Source organism: Oncorhynchus gorbuscha, linkage group LG13 (genome assembly GCF_021184085.1).
Source record: "Oncorhynchus gorbuscha isolate QuinsamMale2020 ecotype Even-year linkage group LG13, OgorEven_v1.0, whole genome shotgun sequence".
In the NCBI taxonomy this organism is placed as follows: domain Eukaryota; kingdom Metazoa; phylum Chordata; class Actinopteri; order Salmoniformes; family Salmonidae; genus Oncorhynchus; species Oncorhynchus gorbuscha.
Window position 1 is genome coordinate 63294511 of NC_060185.1, and position 16537 is coordinate 63311047.

Genomic DNA, 16537 nt, shown 5'->3' on the forward strand with positions numbered 1-16537 from the left:
ATGAGAGATGTTTGGTTGGTATAGGACAAACCGTAAACACAGATGAAAATGTTTAGTGACTCTTGATCAATTTAGACAGCAGTTGGAAAAGGTATAGCATACACCGTGTGAAATAAGTGTCGCTGTCCATACAGTGTGGTTCTGAATTGGCATTTCAACGCTACATCCTTATTATTGTAGCACTTGGTATTCTTGTTCAGTTCGAAGTCAGTTCCTACCAACTCAGCAGGCATACATTCACAAGTCAAATCTAACAGTAAAACGCGTAGTAGCTGATATAAGTGTAACCCTACAGAGATGAGCAGAAAGGGAGCCAACCAAGTAAATTAGCCAAGCACCAGAGCACAATAGTTGAAAAATGACACATTCCAGAAATCTATTCCAAAACAATGTGCTAAATTATAAAATGTCCAATTAACTCACCTCTAGTGGGGAGTCTGGTTCATCCAGGATGTTCTGTTCGTTCTGCATCCGCTGCATCGTCCCTGTTGAACTGGGGTCCATTATCAGTACGTTCTGACTACAGGGTCTGGCGAATTGACAGTCACTCTTTCTGGAGTCAGTCGTCCTGCAAACCTCGTAATTGTACACGTGCTGAAGAGTTCCTGTCCCCAAAGTGTCTGCATAACGCGGTGGATAATACGGAATAACCGGGAGGTTGGAATGATAGAGGATGCGAGACTGTCTCCATCTGTATATTTTCACTGATATAATAACCACTAAACATGTGATGAACAGAAATGAGACTACAGCCAAAGCCAAGACTAAGTAAAAAGTCAGGTTGTCGTTGTACTCCTTGTCGTGCGTAAAGTCAGTGAACTCCGAGAGCACTTCAGGGAAGCTGTCCGCCACCGCCACATTAACATTAACTGTAGCTGAACGAGAGGGCTGCCCATTGTCCTCCACTACCACAGTGAGCCTTTGTTTCACAGCATCTTTATCATTGACTTGGCGTATAGTTCTTATTTCCCCATTCTGCAAGCCCACTTCAAACAGCGCCCTGTCTGTCGCTTTCTGCAGTTTGTACGAGAGCCAGGAATTTTGTCCAGAGTCCATATCAACAGCCACCACTTTAGTCACAAGATAGCCCACATCTGCTGAACGAGGCACCATTTCAGCCACAAGAGAGCTGCTAGTCTGGACTGGATACAGAACCTGAGGAGCGTTGTCGTTCTGGTCTTGGATGAAGAAGTTGACACTTGCGTTGCTACTGAGTGGAGGAGAGCCTCCATCTTGCGCCTTAACCACTAGCGTGAGCTGTTTTATTTGTTCATAATCAAAGGAACGCACCGCATGTAAAACTCCGGTTTCAGAGTTAATGGATATGTAAGTAGAGACTGGAGTTCCACTGATCTGCGTGTCCTCCAAGAGGTACGATATTCTCGCGTTCTGATTCCAGTCAGAGTCCCGCGCGCTGACAGTAAATATGGACATTCCAGGAAAGTTATTCTCTGTGACGTAGGCAGAGTAGGTGCCTTTATCGAACAATGGGGCATTGTCATTTACGTCAGAGATTCTAAGGTGTAGTGTCCTGGAGCTAGAGAGAGGAGGCGAGCCAGAATCTGTCGCTGTAATAGTTATGTTGTATTCTGGTGTTGTTTCTCTGTCAAAAGCTACATCTGACATCAACGTATAATAACTACTTAAAGAAGATTTGATCTTGAACGGGAGGTTAGTATCTATAGAGCATGTAATCTGTCCGTTTCTCTCCGAATCAGCGTCTTTTACATTTATAACGGCTACCGTGGTTCCAGGAGGAGCATCTTCAGACACAGGGCTGGAGAAAGACATAACGTTTATAACTGGTGCGTTGTCATTTATGTCAAGAACTTCAATGACAACTTTACTAGAGTCTGTTAAACCACCCTGATCTTTAGCCTCTACTCTGACCTCGTATTTCTTATCTTTCTCATAATCTATCTGGCCTGAAACAGAAATAGAACCGGTCGACATATCAATGGTAAATATATCAACTATATTCCCTTTCAACTTTGAAAAATAGTAGGAAATATGTCCATACGATCCACTATCTGCATCACTGGCATTCACGGTTGTGATATAAGTGCCCGTTGGAGCTTTTTCCATCACAGTTGCCCTGTACACTGACTGGTTAAACACGGGAGCATTATCATTGGCATCTAGGACATTGATCTCTATATTTACTGTGCCAGATTTCTGTGGATTTCCACCGTCTACAGCGACTAGCTTTAAAGAGAGACGAGGATGCTCCTCTCTGTCTAACGGTTTCTGGAGGACCATCTCTGCATATTTACTACCGTCTGGATTCGTATGTTGCTTTAGAACAAAATTATTGTTGGGAGTTAACATGTAATTTTGTAGGGCGTTAAGTGTTACATCGGGATCCACTGCACTCTCTAGTAGAAATCTCGCGCCGACAGTAGCTGACTCGCTAATTTCAAATTGTACGTCTTTTATGGGAAATGCAGGAGCATGGTCATTTACATCTAGAATTTCCACTGTAATACGATGCAGCTCAATGGGATTTTCTAGAATAATTTCGAAGCTGAAGCTACACAGTGTGACGTCGCCACAAAGCTGCTCTCGGTCTATTCTCTCACTCACGACTAGAATCCCTTTGTCTGTCTTCAGCTCTGTGTACTGAATGCTTTCTCCGGTCACGATACGGGCCCTGCCCGCTCGGAGCCGTTTCAAATCTAACCCCAGGTCTTGAGCCACGTTACCGATAAGAGAGCCTTTCTTCATCTCCTCCGTAATGGAATACCGGATTTGGCCACTGGTAATATGAATAAAATACAGAAGAAAAACCAGTACTTGCCATCGTAGTCCACACAAACGCCATTTTAGGCATTTAGGTTGAAGGAATCCTTCAAATGCCATAGCCAAGAAATAATAAATCCAACACGAATATTCTTTATACTGGATCCAGAGAAACGGTGAGGAAATAAGTAGATGTTTCGCTTTAACCTAGCCTCTTTTTACGTAATATTTCATATTGATCAGAGCGAGTGTGTCTGTGTCTGTGTCTTGCCCCGCCTCGTATGAAGCGCAGAGAGTTTTTGAGTCTCCTCTGGTAGAGCGCAATGGGGACGCCACTGACTGACAACACTGGACAGAAATTATTTCACTGATCAACAGCGGCCCTCAGAGTATAAAACATGAACACCACATGACACTTGAACATGTAAAACCGTTCAGAAATGATTAAACAAGTACAGTATTTTCCCCCCCAAAATAATGTATATAAATCATACTGTCTTAACACTTCACTTTCTGCAATCGAAATAAATGCAAGTTTCATCTCTACAATTATATGAACAAAAAAATAAATACCTACAACTTTATAGCCTACTAAAAAATTCCACCACCCCACCAACTTCAGAATGGATCGTGCGAAAAAGAGGATTCCACAACCGTCCGAACTCCGACAGAACACAACAAACCAAATCTGATAGGGCCTATGTTGAAAGTAATATGATTCGTAAATGCTAAAATCTATAGCGACATTTGTCCAACAGACTGATGTAAGAACCTGGAATAATACAATGCCTGAGAGAGAGAAGCAGCCCCCTTCTGCAATAAAGACAGAAGGGTCGCTGTCCTCACAGGGTGGTGCTGAAACGGCATTACAGCGCTACAGGACGACCAAGATATCACAAGCACTTCTGCTCAGTTCGAAATACATTTCTACAAGCTCAGCAGACATACAACTCAGCAGACATACAACACGAGCCTAATGATTTGCATGGGAAAAATAAATAAATACGTTATCCTTGAATTAACGCTGTAATATTGCGAAAAGAGAGAGAGCAACCCCAACCTCTGAGACACCGACGAAAAGAGAGTCAGGCACCAGATAAAAATAGCTGCAAATATAAAATAAATTATGTTGTAGAGATGTATTTCAAAAAATGAGCTACTTTGTTTAAACTCCAATTAACTCACCTCTGGTGGGGTGTCTGGTTCATCCAGGATGCTCTGTTCGTTCTTCATCCGCTGCATCGTACCTGTAGAACTGGGGTCCATTATCAGTACGTTCTGACTACAGGGTCTGGCGAACTGAGAGTCACTCTTTCTGGAGTCAGTCGTCCTGCACACCTCGTAATTGTACACGTGCTGTAGAGTTCCTGTCCCCAAAGTGTCTGCGTAACGCGGTGGATAATACGGAATAACCGGGAGGTTGGAATGATAGAGGATGCGAGACTGTCTCCATCTGTATATTTTCACTGATATAATAACCACTAAACACGTGATGAACAGAAATGAGACTACAGACAAAGCCAAGACTAAGTAAAAAGTCAGGTTGTCATTGTATTCCTTGTCGTGCGTAAAGTCAGTGAACTCCGAGAGCACTTCAGGGAAGCTGTCCGCAACCGCCACATGAACACTGACTGTAGCTGAACGAGAGGGCTGCCCGTTGTCCTCCACTACAACAGTGAGCCTTTGTTTCACAGCATCTTTATCATTGACTTGGCGTATAGTTCTTATTTCTCCATTCTGTAATCCCACTTCAAATAGTGCCCTGTCTGTCGCTTTCTGCAGTTTGTACGAGAGCCAGGCATTCTGTCCAGAGTCCACATCAACAGCCACCACTTTAGTCACAAGATAGCCAACATCTGCTGAACGAGGCACCATTTCAGTCATCAGGGAGCTGCTTGTCTGGACTGGGTACAGAACCTGAGGCGAGTTGTCGTTCTGGTCTTGAATTAATAGGTTGACACTCACATTGCTACCGAGTGGAGGAGAGCCTCCATCTTGCGCCTTAACCACGAGTTTAAGCTGTTTTATTTGTTCATAATCAAAGGAGCGCACAGCATGTAAAACCCCGGTTTCAGAGTTAATGGATATGTAAGTGGATACTGGAGTTCCACTGATCTTCGTGTCCACCAGGATGTACGAGATTCTCGCGTTCTGATTCCAGTCAGAGTCCCGCGCGCCGACAGTAAATATGGACATTCCAGGAGAGTTATTCTCTGTGACGTAAGCAGAGTATGAGCTCTGATGAAACAATGGAGCATTGTCATTTACGTCAGAGATTTTAAGTTGTAATGTCCTGGCGCTAGAGAGAGGAGGTGAACCAGAATCTGTAGCTGTTATAGTTATGTTGTATTCTGGGGTCGTTTCTCGATCAAAACCTTTATCAGAGATCAAATTGTAATAACTTGTTATCGACGATTTTATCTTGAACGGGAGATCTTTATCTGTAGTGCACGAAATCTGTCCGTTCCTCTCTGAATCTCCGTCTTTTACATTTATAACGGCTATCGTCGTTCCTGGAGGAGCATCTTCAGACACAGGGCTGGAGAAAGACATGACGTTTATGACTGGTGCGTTGTCATTAACATCAATAACTTCAATGACAATTTGGCTGGTGTCTGTGAATCCTCCCTGGTCTTTAGCTTCTACTCTAATTTCATATTTTTTATCTTTTTCAAAATCGATTTGCCCCAAAACGGATATGATTCCTATATCCTTATCTATGACAAATATATCCGCTATGCTCCCCTTCAATTTTGAAAAACTGTATGTTATTTGTCCATTTGATCCACTGTCTGCATCGCTGGCATTAACGGTTGTAATATAGGTTCCTTTCGGTGCATTCTCCATCACAGTAGCCCTGTACACTGACTGGTTAAACACAGGCGCATTGTCATTCACATCCAGGACAGTGATCTCGATATTTACTGTGCCAGATCTCTGCGGATTTCCACCGTCTACAGCGATTAGCTTTAAAGAGAGACGAGGATGCTCCTCTCTGTCTAACGGTTTCTGAAGAATCATCTCAGCGTATTTACTACCATCCGGATTGGCAAGTTGTTTTAAAACAAAATTGTCATTTGGTGTTAATACATATTTCTGTAAATCATTAACGCCTACGTCGGGGTCTTCTGCGCTCTCTAATATAAAGCGCGCACCTATAGTGGCTGACTCACTTATTTCCAATTTTACGTCACTATTTTGGAAGGTGGGAGCATGATCATTCACATCAAGAATTTCCACAACAACACGATGCAGTTCAATAGGGGTTTCTAGAATCATTTCGAAGCTGAAGCTACACGGTGTGACGTCGCCACAAAGCTGCTCTCGGTCTATTCTCTCACTCACGACGAGGATCCCTTTGTCTGTCTTCAGCTCTGTGTACTGAATGCTTTCTCCGGTCACGATACGGGCCCGGCCCGCTCGGAGCCGTTTCAAATCTAACCCCAGGTCATGAGCTACGTTACCGATAAGAGAGCCTTTCTTCATCTCCTCCGGAATGGAATACCGGATTTGGCCACTGACAATATGACTGAGATACAGGATAAAAATAAGTACTTGCCACCCCAGTCCACACAAACGCCATGTTTTAGGTTGAAGAAGGCCTTTAAACTCCATAGCAAACAAAGAATAAAATCCACAAGTAAATGTCTTATTTTGTATTCTCAGAAATTGTGAGCAAATACTATTCGATGTTTCCTTTAAATCCAGACTATATTCGCTGCCCTTTAAAAAAAATATATGAATCAAAACGAGTGTGTATCTCGGTCGCGCCCCGCTTCGTATGAAGCGCAGAGTCTCTCCGTCTCCGGTGGTAAAGCGCAGTGACAAGGGAGGGGACTACACTTATTGACAACAACGGACAGAAATTATTTCACTGATCAACAGCGGCCCGCAGAGTCCAAAACATGAACATCATAAGACACTTGAACATATAAAAACGTTCTGAAGTGATTAAACACCGGGCAGCATGATTTTCTTTCCAAAACAATCTATAGTCGAATCACTAGCTAAACACTTCACTTTCTGCAATCGAAATCAATGCCAGTTTCATCATTACAGTGCTATGACCAACAAAGGGGGGGAAAAACTACAATTGCAATGCCTACTAAAAAATGACACTATACCATCAACCTCATATTGGATAGTGGTAAAAAAAAAGTCAATATAACAGCCGTCCAAACCATGACTCAACACCACAAACCATAACCTATGCATGTTGACAGTAAAATGATCGTTAAATGCTACAAAGTGTGGTGACATTATAGAACGAGGTGAGAACCAGGGATAATACACTGTAGACAGTGTGAGAGAGCGAAGCCGCACTCTGCTGCTGCTATGAAGACAGAAGTATCACTGTCCATAAAGGGTGGTGCTGAAACGGCATGACAGCGCTACCGAATGACCAAAAAAAAAGAAAATACTTTTCTACAAGCTCAGCAGACATACAACTCAGCAGACATACAACACGAGCCAAAACCTTTTCATAGGAAGCAAAAAAATACATAATGCATGATTTACCGCAATAAAATGACAAAGAGAGAGCAACCCAACCTATGAGATACCGATAAAAAAGAGTAAGGCCCCCGGGGGAAATAGTTCATAATTTAAAAAAATCAAATTGTAAATATGTAACTACTCAAACAAAACGGACTTCATTATTTAAACGGCAATAAACTCACCTCTAATGGAGAGTCTGGTTCATCCAGGATGTTCTTCTCGTTCTGCATCCGCTGCATCGTCCCTGTAGAACTGGGGTCCATTATCAGTACGTTCTGACTACAGGGTCTAGCGAACTGACAGTCACTCTTTCTGGAGTCAGTCGTCCTGCACACCTCGTAATTGTACACGTGCTGTAGAGTTCCTGTCCCCAAAGTGTCTGCGTAACGCGGTGGATAATACGGAATAACCGGGAGGTTGGAATGATAGAGGATGCGAGACTGTCTCCATCTGTATATTTTCACTGATATAATAACCACTAAACACGTGATGAACAGAAATGAGACTACAGCCAAAGCCAAGACTAAGTAAAAAGTCAGGTTGTCATTGTACTCCTTGTCGTGCGTAAAGTCAGTGAACTCCGAGAGCACTTCAGGGAAGCTGTCCGCCACCGCCACGTTAACATTGACTGTAGCTGAACGAGAGGGTTGCCCGTTGTCCTCCACTACAACATTGAGCCTTTGTTTCACAGCATCTTTATCATTGACTTGGCGTGTAGTTCTAATTTCCCCATTCTGCAAGCCAACTTCAAACAGCGCCCTGTCTGTCACTTTCTGCAGTTTATATGAGAGCCAGGCATTCTGTCCAGAGTCCACATCAACAGCCACCACTTTAGTCACAAGATAGCCTACATCTGCTGAACGAGGCACCATTTCAGCCACCAGGGAGCTGCTAGTCTGGACTGGGTACAGAACCTGAGGCGCGTTGTCATTCTGATCTTGGATGAAGATGTTGACACTCACATTGCTACTGAGAGGAGGAGAGCCTCCGTCTTGCGCCTTAACCACGAGTTTAAGCTGTTTCATTTGTTCATAATCAAAGGAGCGCAACGCATGTAAAACTCCGTTTTCGGAGTTAATTGATATATAACTAGAGACTGGGCTTCCACTGATCTGCGTGTCCTCCAAGAGGTACGATATTCTCGCGTTTTGATTCCAATCAGAGTCCCGGGCGCTGACAGTAAATATGGACATTCCAGGAGAGTTATTCTCTGTGACGAAGGCAAAGTAGGGTCCTTTATCGAACAATGGGGCATTGTCATTTACGTCAGAGATTCTAAGGTGTAATGTCCGGGCGCTAGAGAGAGGAGGCGAACCAGAATCTGTTGCTGTAATTGTTATGTTGTATTCGGGCACCGCTTCTCTGTCAAAAATCGAACCGGTTATCAAATTGTAGTAATTAGTCAATGAGGATTTGATCTTAAATGGAAGGTTAGTATCTATAGAGCATGTAATCTGTCCGTTTCTCTCAGAATCAGCATCTTTAACATTTATAATAGCAATAGTTGTGCCCGAAGGAGCATCTTCGGACACAGGGCTGGAGAAAGACATGACGTTTATAACTGGTGAATTGTCATTAACATCAATAACTTCAATGACAACTTTACTAGAGTCTGTTAAACCTCCCTGATCTTTAGCCTCTACTCTAACTTCATATTTCTTATCTTTCTCGAAATCTATCTGACCCGAAACAGATATGATTCCTGAGTTTTGATCTATGACAAATATGTCCGCTATACTACCCTTCAACTTCGAAAAACTGTATGTTATTTGTCCGTTTGTGTCGCGGTCTGCGTCACTGGCATTCACGGTTGTAATATAGGTGCCCTTTGGACCGTTTTCCATCACAGTAGCCCTGTACACTGACTGGTTAAACACAGGCGCATTGTCATTCACATCCAGGACAGTGATTTCTATATTTACTGTGCCAGATCTCTGCGGATCTCCACCGTCAACAGCGATTAGCTTAAGAGAGAGAAACGGGTGCTCCTCTCTGTCTAACGGTTTCTGGAGGACCATCTCAGCATATTTACTACCGTCAGGATTCGCATGTTGCTTGAGAATGAAATTATCGTTCGGAGTCAAAATGTAATTCTGTAGGGCGTTGAGGCCTACATCATTGTCCTCTGCACTTTCTAATAGAAATCGTGATCCAACGGTAGCCGATTCGCTGATTTCAAAATGTATGCCTTTATTTGGAAAAGCAGGAGCATGATCATTTACATCTATTATTTCTACAGTCACACGATGGAGCTCCATTGGATTTTCTAGAATCATTTCGAAGCTGAAGCTACACGGTGTGACGTCGCCACAAAGCTGCTCTCGGTCTATTCTCTCACTCACGACTAGAATCCCTTTGTCTGTCTTCAGCTCTGTGTACTGAATGCTTTCTCCGGTCACGATACGGGCCCGGCCCGCCGGAGCCGTTTCAAATCTAACCCCAGGTCTTGAGCCACGTTACCGATAAGAGAGCCTTTCTTCATCTCCTCCGGAATGGAATACCGGATTTGGCCACTGACAATATGACTTAGATATAGGAGAAAAATGAGTACCTGCCACTGCAGCCCACACAAACGCCATGTTGTAGGTTGAAGGAATCCTTTAAATTCCATAGCCAACAAAGAATAACATCCACACGAATATTTCTTATATGATATCATCAAAAATGGTGAGCAAATACTATTCGATGGTTCGTTTCAATCAAGACTATTTTCACTGTCCTTTTCTTATCTATGGATCAAAACGAGTGTGTCTGTCTCTCCGCGCCTTGTATTAAGCGTAGTCTCTCCGTCTCCTCTGGTGAAGCGCAGTAATAGGGGGGGGGGAGTGGACTCCACTGACTGACAACACTGGACATCAATTATTTCACTGATCAACAGCGGCCCTCAGAGTCCAAAACATGAACATCATAAGACACTTGGACATCTAAAACTTTTCCCAACTGATTAAAGACTGGACAGAATGATTTTCTTTCCCAAAGTATCTATATACAAATCACTAAACACTTGACTTTTTCAATATAAATACATGAAGGTTCATCAACTACAAAGCTTTGACCAACGAAGGAAAGAAACTGTCATTTTATAACCCAGGGGGGAAAAGTATACTAACTCATTAACTTCAGATTGGGATCGTGCGTAAAAACAAGTAAATGGAACGCCCGTCCAAACCATGACTCAATACAACAAACCAATACCTATGTATGTTGACTGTAATATGCTTGGTAAATGCTGAAATCTATAGCGACATTATAGACTAAGGTAAGATCCAGGGATAACACAGTGTGAGAGAGTGAAGCAGCGGTCTGCCGCAATAAAGACATGTGTTCTTGTCCATACTGGGAGGTGGTGAAACGGCATGACAGCGCTACAGAATTATCAATATCACACAAGTACTTATGCTCTGTTCGAAATAGGTTACATTTATTAAAACACACCAGACATACCTCTCGGCACACATACAACAGGAACCTAAAACTTCATATATGTTAGCAAAAAAAATACATAACCCTTGCTTTACCCCTATAAAATTACAAAGAGAGAGTAACCCAATCTCTGCGTTAACGCTAAAAAGAGTAAGAACACCGGGGGAAATAGTTCAACGTGTAAATGAAGGCATATTGTAAAGACCTACTCAAACAACATGAGCTACTTCGTTTGAATTCCAATGAACTCACCTCTAGTGGGGAGTCTGGTTCATCCAGGATGTTCTGTACGTTCTGCATCCGCTGCATCGTCCCTGTAGAACTGGGGTCCATTATCAGTACGTTCTGACTACAGGGTCTGGTGAACTGACAGTCACTCTTTCTGGAGTCAGTCGTCCTGCACACCTCGTAATTGTACACGTGCTGTAGAGTTCCTGTCCCCAAAGTGTCTGCGTAACGCGGTGGATAATACGGAATAACCGGGAGGTTGGAATGATAGAGGATGCGAGACTGTCTCCATCTGTATATTTTCACTGATATAATAACCACTAAACACGTGATGAACAGAAATGAGACTGCAACCAAAGCCAAGACTAAGTAAAAAGTCAGGTTGTCATTGTACTCCTTGTCGTGCGTAAAGTCAGTGAACTCCGAGAGCACTTCAGGGAAGCTGTCCGCCACCGCCACGTTAACATTGACTGTAGTTGAACGAGAGGGCTGCCCGTTGTCCTCCACTACAACAGTGAGCCTTTGTTTCACAGCATCTTTATCATTAACTTGGCGTATAGTTCTTATTTCCCCATTCTGTAAGCCCACTTCAAACAGCGCCCTGTCTGTCGCTTTCTGCAGTTTATATGAGAGCCAGGCATTCTGTCCAGAGTCTACATCAACAGCCACCACTTTAGTCACAAGATAGCCCACATCTGCTGAACGGGGCACCATTTCAGCCACCAGAGAGCTGCTAGTCTGGACTGGATACAGAACCTGAGGCGCGTTGTCATTCTGATCATGGATACTAATTTTGACTGTAGCATTGCTGCTGAGAGGAGGAGAGCCTCCATCTTGAGCTTTGATATACATCTGAAATGATTTAGTTTGCTCATAATCGAAGGAGCGCACCGCCTGGATGACACCTGTCTCTGCATTAACGGAGATGTAAGACGATATTGGATTTCCATTTAATTGAGATTCTATGAGCAGGTAGGACACGCGTGCATTTTGACCCCAATCTAAGTCTTGGGCCCCCACAGAAAACACTGAGACCCCCGGAGAGTTGTTTTCCATCACATTAGCAGTGTATAAACTCAGAGCAAAAACGGGCGCATTGTCATTAACATCTGAGATTCTCAGTGTGATGGTTTTACTCGCCGAGAGGGGCGGGGTACCCTCATCTACGGCTGTGAATGTGATGTTATATTCGACATTGCGCTCTCTGTCTAAAACACCATCTGTGACAAGGGTGTAATAGCTCTTTAAAGACGACTGGATGGCAAACGGGATCTTAGTATTTATCGAACAATCTACCTTTCCGTTTTTATCAGAATCTATGTCTTTGACATTTATTATAGCCACGGTAGTGCCACTGACCGCATCCTCGGATACTGGACTAGAGAATGACGTCAGTGTAATCAAGGGGACATTGTCGTTCACATCAATAACGTCAATTATTACTTTTGTGGACGCACTTTGTCCTCCTTGGTCTTTGGCTTGTACGCCAAGTTCGTAGTGTTTATTCTTTTCATAATCAATTGGTCCACTGACTGTTATGTCGCCTGTATTTTCATGCAATGCAAAAAGCTCGGCAAAATTATTAGACATGCGAGTAAAATAGTAAGTAACTTGACCATATAAGCCTTCGTCTCTGTCTGTTGCGCGGATGGTTGTCACTAAAGTTCCTTTAGGTGCATTTTCTGTTACCGTTGCCTTGAAATTAGGTTGTGTAAAAACGGGGACATTATCATTGGCATCAAGTACTGATATTTGTATTTTAAGTGCCCCAGATCTCTGCGGTTCACCGCCATCCACAGCAGTCAAAGTCAGAGGCAGGTTATCATTTTTCTCTCGGTCTAAAGGCGCATACAGATACATCTCCACATATTTACTGCCGTCGGGACCAGTCTTGATTTTAATGTTGAAATTATCGGTCGGGTGCAATGTGTAGCCTTGAAGCGCGTTGATACCAACGTCAGGATCTGTCGCACTCTCCTGCAATATCTGTGTCCCCGGCAGAGCAGCCTCAGAGATATCTAATTTGATTTCCTTTTCGTTAAAACAGGGGGCATTATCGTTAACATCTAGTATTTCTACTAGAATACTATGCAGCTGCATTGGATTCATCATAATCATCTCGAAGCTCAAGCTGCAGGGCGATGTCTGCCCGCAAAGCTGCTCCCTGTCTATCCTCTCTCCCACGACCAGGGTCCCTTTGTCTACATCCAACCTGATATACTCGCTGCTATCACCACTAACAATGCGAGCACCTCCCGATTTCATTTGTTTAGCATTCATTCCTAAATCCTCCGCCACATTTCCAACAAACGAGCCCTTTCTCATCTCCTCTTGAATAGAATAACGAATCTGCCCGAGCATCATGTGGAAAAGGCTCACAAGAATCAAGGCCTGTACTTGCCGTTCGATACAGCGCTCATTTCTGGCAGAAGCCGTGACGTCGTACCACCGCATCGCAATCCACATTATACAATAAGTCCACACGAGCTGTAAACAAATGCGATGAAACACTGCTGGTCAATGTTGAGGGTCTTAGAATCCATCAATGTAAAAAGCTGGCGTCGACAAAACGGAATACTGAAAAAAAGGAGATCCAAGAGTGCATTCGTGATGGTCCCTCAATCACTGACAAAATGAGAGAATACGGGCGGTACAGAGGAAGTATAGCAGTATTTAAATCGACTAAAGTTTGCTTTTAAAGACCAACAGCGGCCCTCGGAGCCCACAATAGGAATGGCTAGCTGGTCGTCACTCAATGTGAAGACGTGCGAAACGCATGCATATTTTCTCAAAGTTATGAATCAGAAACCGAATTTTCAAATATTACAAATAAAAAAAAGGTTATTTGCATGAGGAGAAAGAACACAAAGGGATAGATGATGTAAAAAAAAGAAGCCTACACCACTTCTCAAATGTTCCTACAAACCGGAGGCACAAAATGCCAGATGACACCGATGACCAAAGGAAGTTTCGTGACATTTCACCATTCACTGATGTTTTCCTAGGACACAATTGGACATGTTGAGATGTATTCAAACGCAATTTGCTATAATTTAAACTAGTTTAACTCACCTCTAGTGGGGAGTCTGGTTCATCCAGGATGTTCTGTTCGTTCTGCATCCGCTGCATCGTCCCTGTAGAACTGGGGTCCATTATCAGTACGTTCTGACTACAGGGTCTGGCGAACTGACAGTCACTCTTTCTGGAGTCAGTCGTCCTGCACACCTCGTAATTGTACACGTGCTGTAGAGTTCCTGTCCCCAAAGTGTCTGCGTAACGCGGTGGATAATACGGAATAACCGGGAGATTGGAATGAAAGAGGATGCGAGACTGTCTCCATCTGTATATTTTCACTGATATAATAACCACTAAACATATGATGAATAGAAATGAGACTACAGCCAAAGCCAAGACTAAGTAAAAAGTCAGGTTGTCATTGTACTCTTTTTCGTGCGTAAAGTCAGTGAACTCCGAGAGCACTTCAGGGAAGCTGTCCGCCACCGCCACGTTAACATTGACTGTAGCTGAACGAGAGGGCTGTCCGTTGTCCTCCACTACAACAGTGAGCCTTTGTTTCACAGCATCTTTATCATTGACTTGGCGTATAGTTCTTATTTCTCCATTCTGTAATCCCACTTCAAATAGTGCCCTGTCTGTCGCTTTCTGCAGTTTGTACGAGAGCCAGGCATTCTGTCCAGAGTCCACATCAACAGCCACCACTTTAGTCACAAGATAGCCCACATCTGCTGAACGAGGCACCATTTCAGCCACCAGAGAGCTGCTAGTCTGGACTGGATACAGAACCTGAGGCGCGTTGTCGTTCTGGTCCTGGACCAAAATTCTAACAGCCACCACTGAACTGAGAGGGGGAGACCCCCCATCACGTGCAGTGACGTTGAAGTCAAACGACTTTATTTGTTCGTAGTCGAATGACCTAACAGCATGGATGGCACCATTTTCTGAGTTTACTGAGACGAAAGAGGACACAGCCAACCCGTTAACTTGTTTATCATCAAGAAAGTAGGACACACGAGCATTTTGGCCCCAATCAGCATCACTTGCCCTCACTGAAAATATCGAAAACCCTGGCGAGTTGTTTTCCTGAATAGATTTACTATATTCAGGTTGAACAAACTTGGGTGGGTTGTCATTGACATCTGATACTTTAACTGTTATGTTCTTACTGCTAGAGAGAGGCGGAGAGCCTTCATCTGAAACGTTAATGGTGATGTTGTACTCCGACACCGTTTCTCTATCCAAAGGACTGTCGGTGACTATTGTATAATAATCAGTTAACGATGACTCTATTTTGAATGGAATATCTGCATTAATAGAGCACAGAACGATACCGTTCCCAGCCGAGTCTGCATCCTCTACGTTAATAACAGCTACAGTGGTACCAAGGGGAGAATCCTCGGAAATCGAATGAGAAAATGACATGAGCTGTATTGTGGGGACATTGTCGTTTTCATCAGTAATTTGTATAAGTACTTTACAAGTATCGGCAAGACCCCAGTGGTCTTTTGCCTGTACATTTAATTGATAACTGTTTGTCTTTTCAAAATCTACTTTAGCTACCAATTTAATTTCTCCGGTGCTGACGTTCAGCTCAAACAGTTCTTTAGCTTCTTTGGAGACATGAGCCATAGCAAAAGTTACGTCTCCGTTTATTCCTTTATCTGCATCATTTGCACTGACGGTGGTTATCAAAGTCCCCTTCGGAGAGCTCTCTTTGACGTCTGCTTTATAAACTGGTTGCCCACACACTGGTGCATTGTCGTTAGCATCCAGCACTGTAATATGGATGCGGACAGTACCAGACCTCTGAGGCTCGCCTCCGTCTGTAGCTATAAGCACCAACGAGAGGGTCTCCTGCTTCTCTCGGTCCAGGGGGTGTTGTAAAATCATCTCGATGTATTTACCACCGTTGGATAGGCTGTGTACCTCTAATTGGAAATGATCTGTCGGTTTGAGATAGTAATTTTGTATACCGTTAACACCAACGTCTGGGTCGACGGCGCTCTCCAGGGAAAAGCGCGTAGCTGACACCGCAGATTCACTGATTTCCAAACTGATTTCTTCCTTTGGAAATGATGGTGTATTATCATTAATGTCGCGAACCTCGACTGTAACCCGATATAACTGAATGGGGTTTTCTATAATAAGCTCAAAGCTGAAGCTACACGGGGTAGTCTGTCCGCATAGCTCCTCTCGGTCGATTCGCTCTTTAACAACGAGAATCCCTTTGTCTCGGTTCAGATCTACATACTGCCGAGTTCCTCTGGTTATAATACGAGCTTTACCGGACACTAGTCTCTTCACCTCCAAGCCTAAATCTCTACCAATGTTTCCAACGATCGACCCCTCTGCCTGCTCCTCGGGTATGGTATACAGTGCCTGCCCAGTCACGGAATCTAGGGCGCATAGACAAAGAATGAAAAACAGTACTTGCCATCCGCCTCCACGGCCTGTCGACCACCAATCACCCATTCCACCGAAAAAAATCAGATAACTGATATATTTACTCCTTTACTTATACAATATGGCTCGTCTGCATATCCAGAAGTGAAGAAAAAACGACTGTATTTCCGAAAGAAACGAGTGGGATGTCTATGCCAAGAGCACTCTGTCCGTTTCAGAAGGTCTATCT

At 43.6% G+C, this 16537-nt stretch overlaps 3 protein-coding genes across 8 annotated transcripts in view; all 3 read right to left on the minus strand.

Moving 5' to 3' along the window:
• The window catches only part of LOC123993289 (protocadherin gamma-C5-like), a 185703-nt gene that overhangs the window by 138793 nt on the left and 30373 nt on the right, over positions 1 to 16537 (minus strand). The window contains exon 1 of one of the 6 annotated variants that reach the window (XM_046295254.1): positions 3925 to 6369. The exons of the other annotated variants lie outside the window; for them this stretch is intronic. Within the exon in view, the coding sequence (XP_046151210.1) occupies positions 3925 to 6354 (2430 nt within the window). The 5' untranslated portion in view covers positions 6355 to 6369. Of the gene's footprint in view, positions 1 to 3924; positions 6370 to 16537 lie in introns of those variants that run through there. 6 annotated transcript variants of the gene reach the window in all.
• LOC123993808 (protocadherin gamma-A3-like) lies at positions 415 to 3004 on the minus strand. Its single transcript, XM_046296280.1, has one exon. It carries the CDS (start codon positions 2857 to 2859, stop codon positions 415 to 417), a length of 2445 nt encoding a protein of 814 aa, XP_046152236.1. The 5' UTR covers positions 2860 to 3004.
• Positions 7395 to 16462, minus strand: LOC123993809. Its single transcript, XM_046296281.1, is given in 5 exon segments — positions 7395 to 9652; positions 9655 to 9928; positions 10912 to 13400; positions 13879 to 13888; positions 13960 to 16462. Coding segments are annotated over 5 exon segments (7449 nt in total). The 5' UTR covers positions 16378 to 16462.

What these genes read in the sequence shown, in the direction of transcription:
- LOC123993808 (XM_046296280.1), bottom strand. Translation starts at nt 2,859, where the DNA reads ATGGCATTTGAAGGATTCCTTCAACCTAAATGCCTAAAATGGCGTTTG.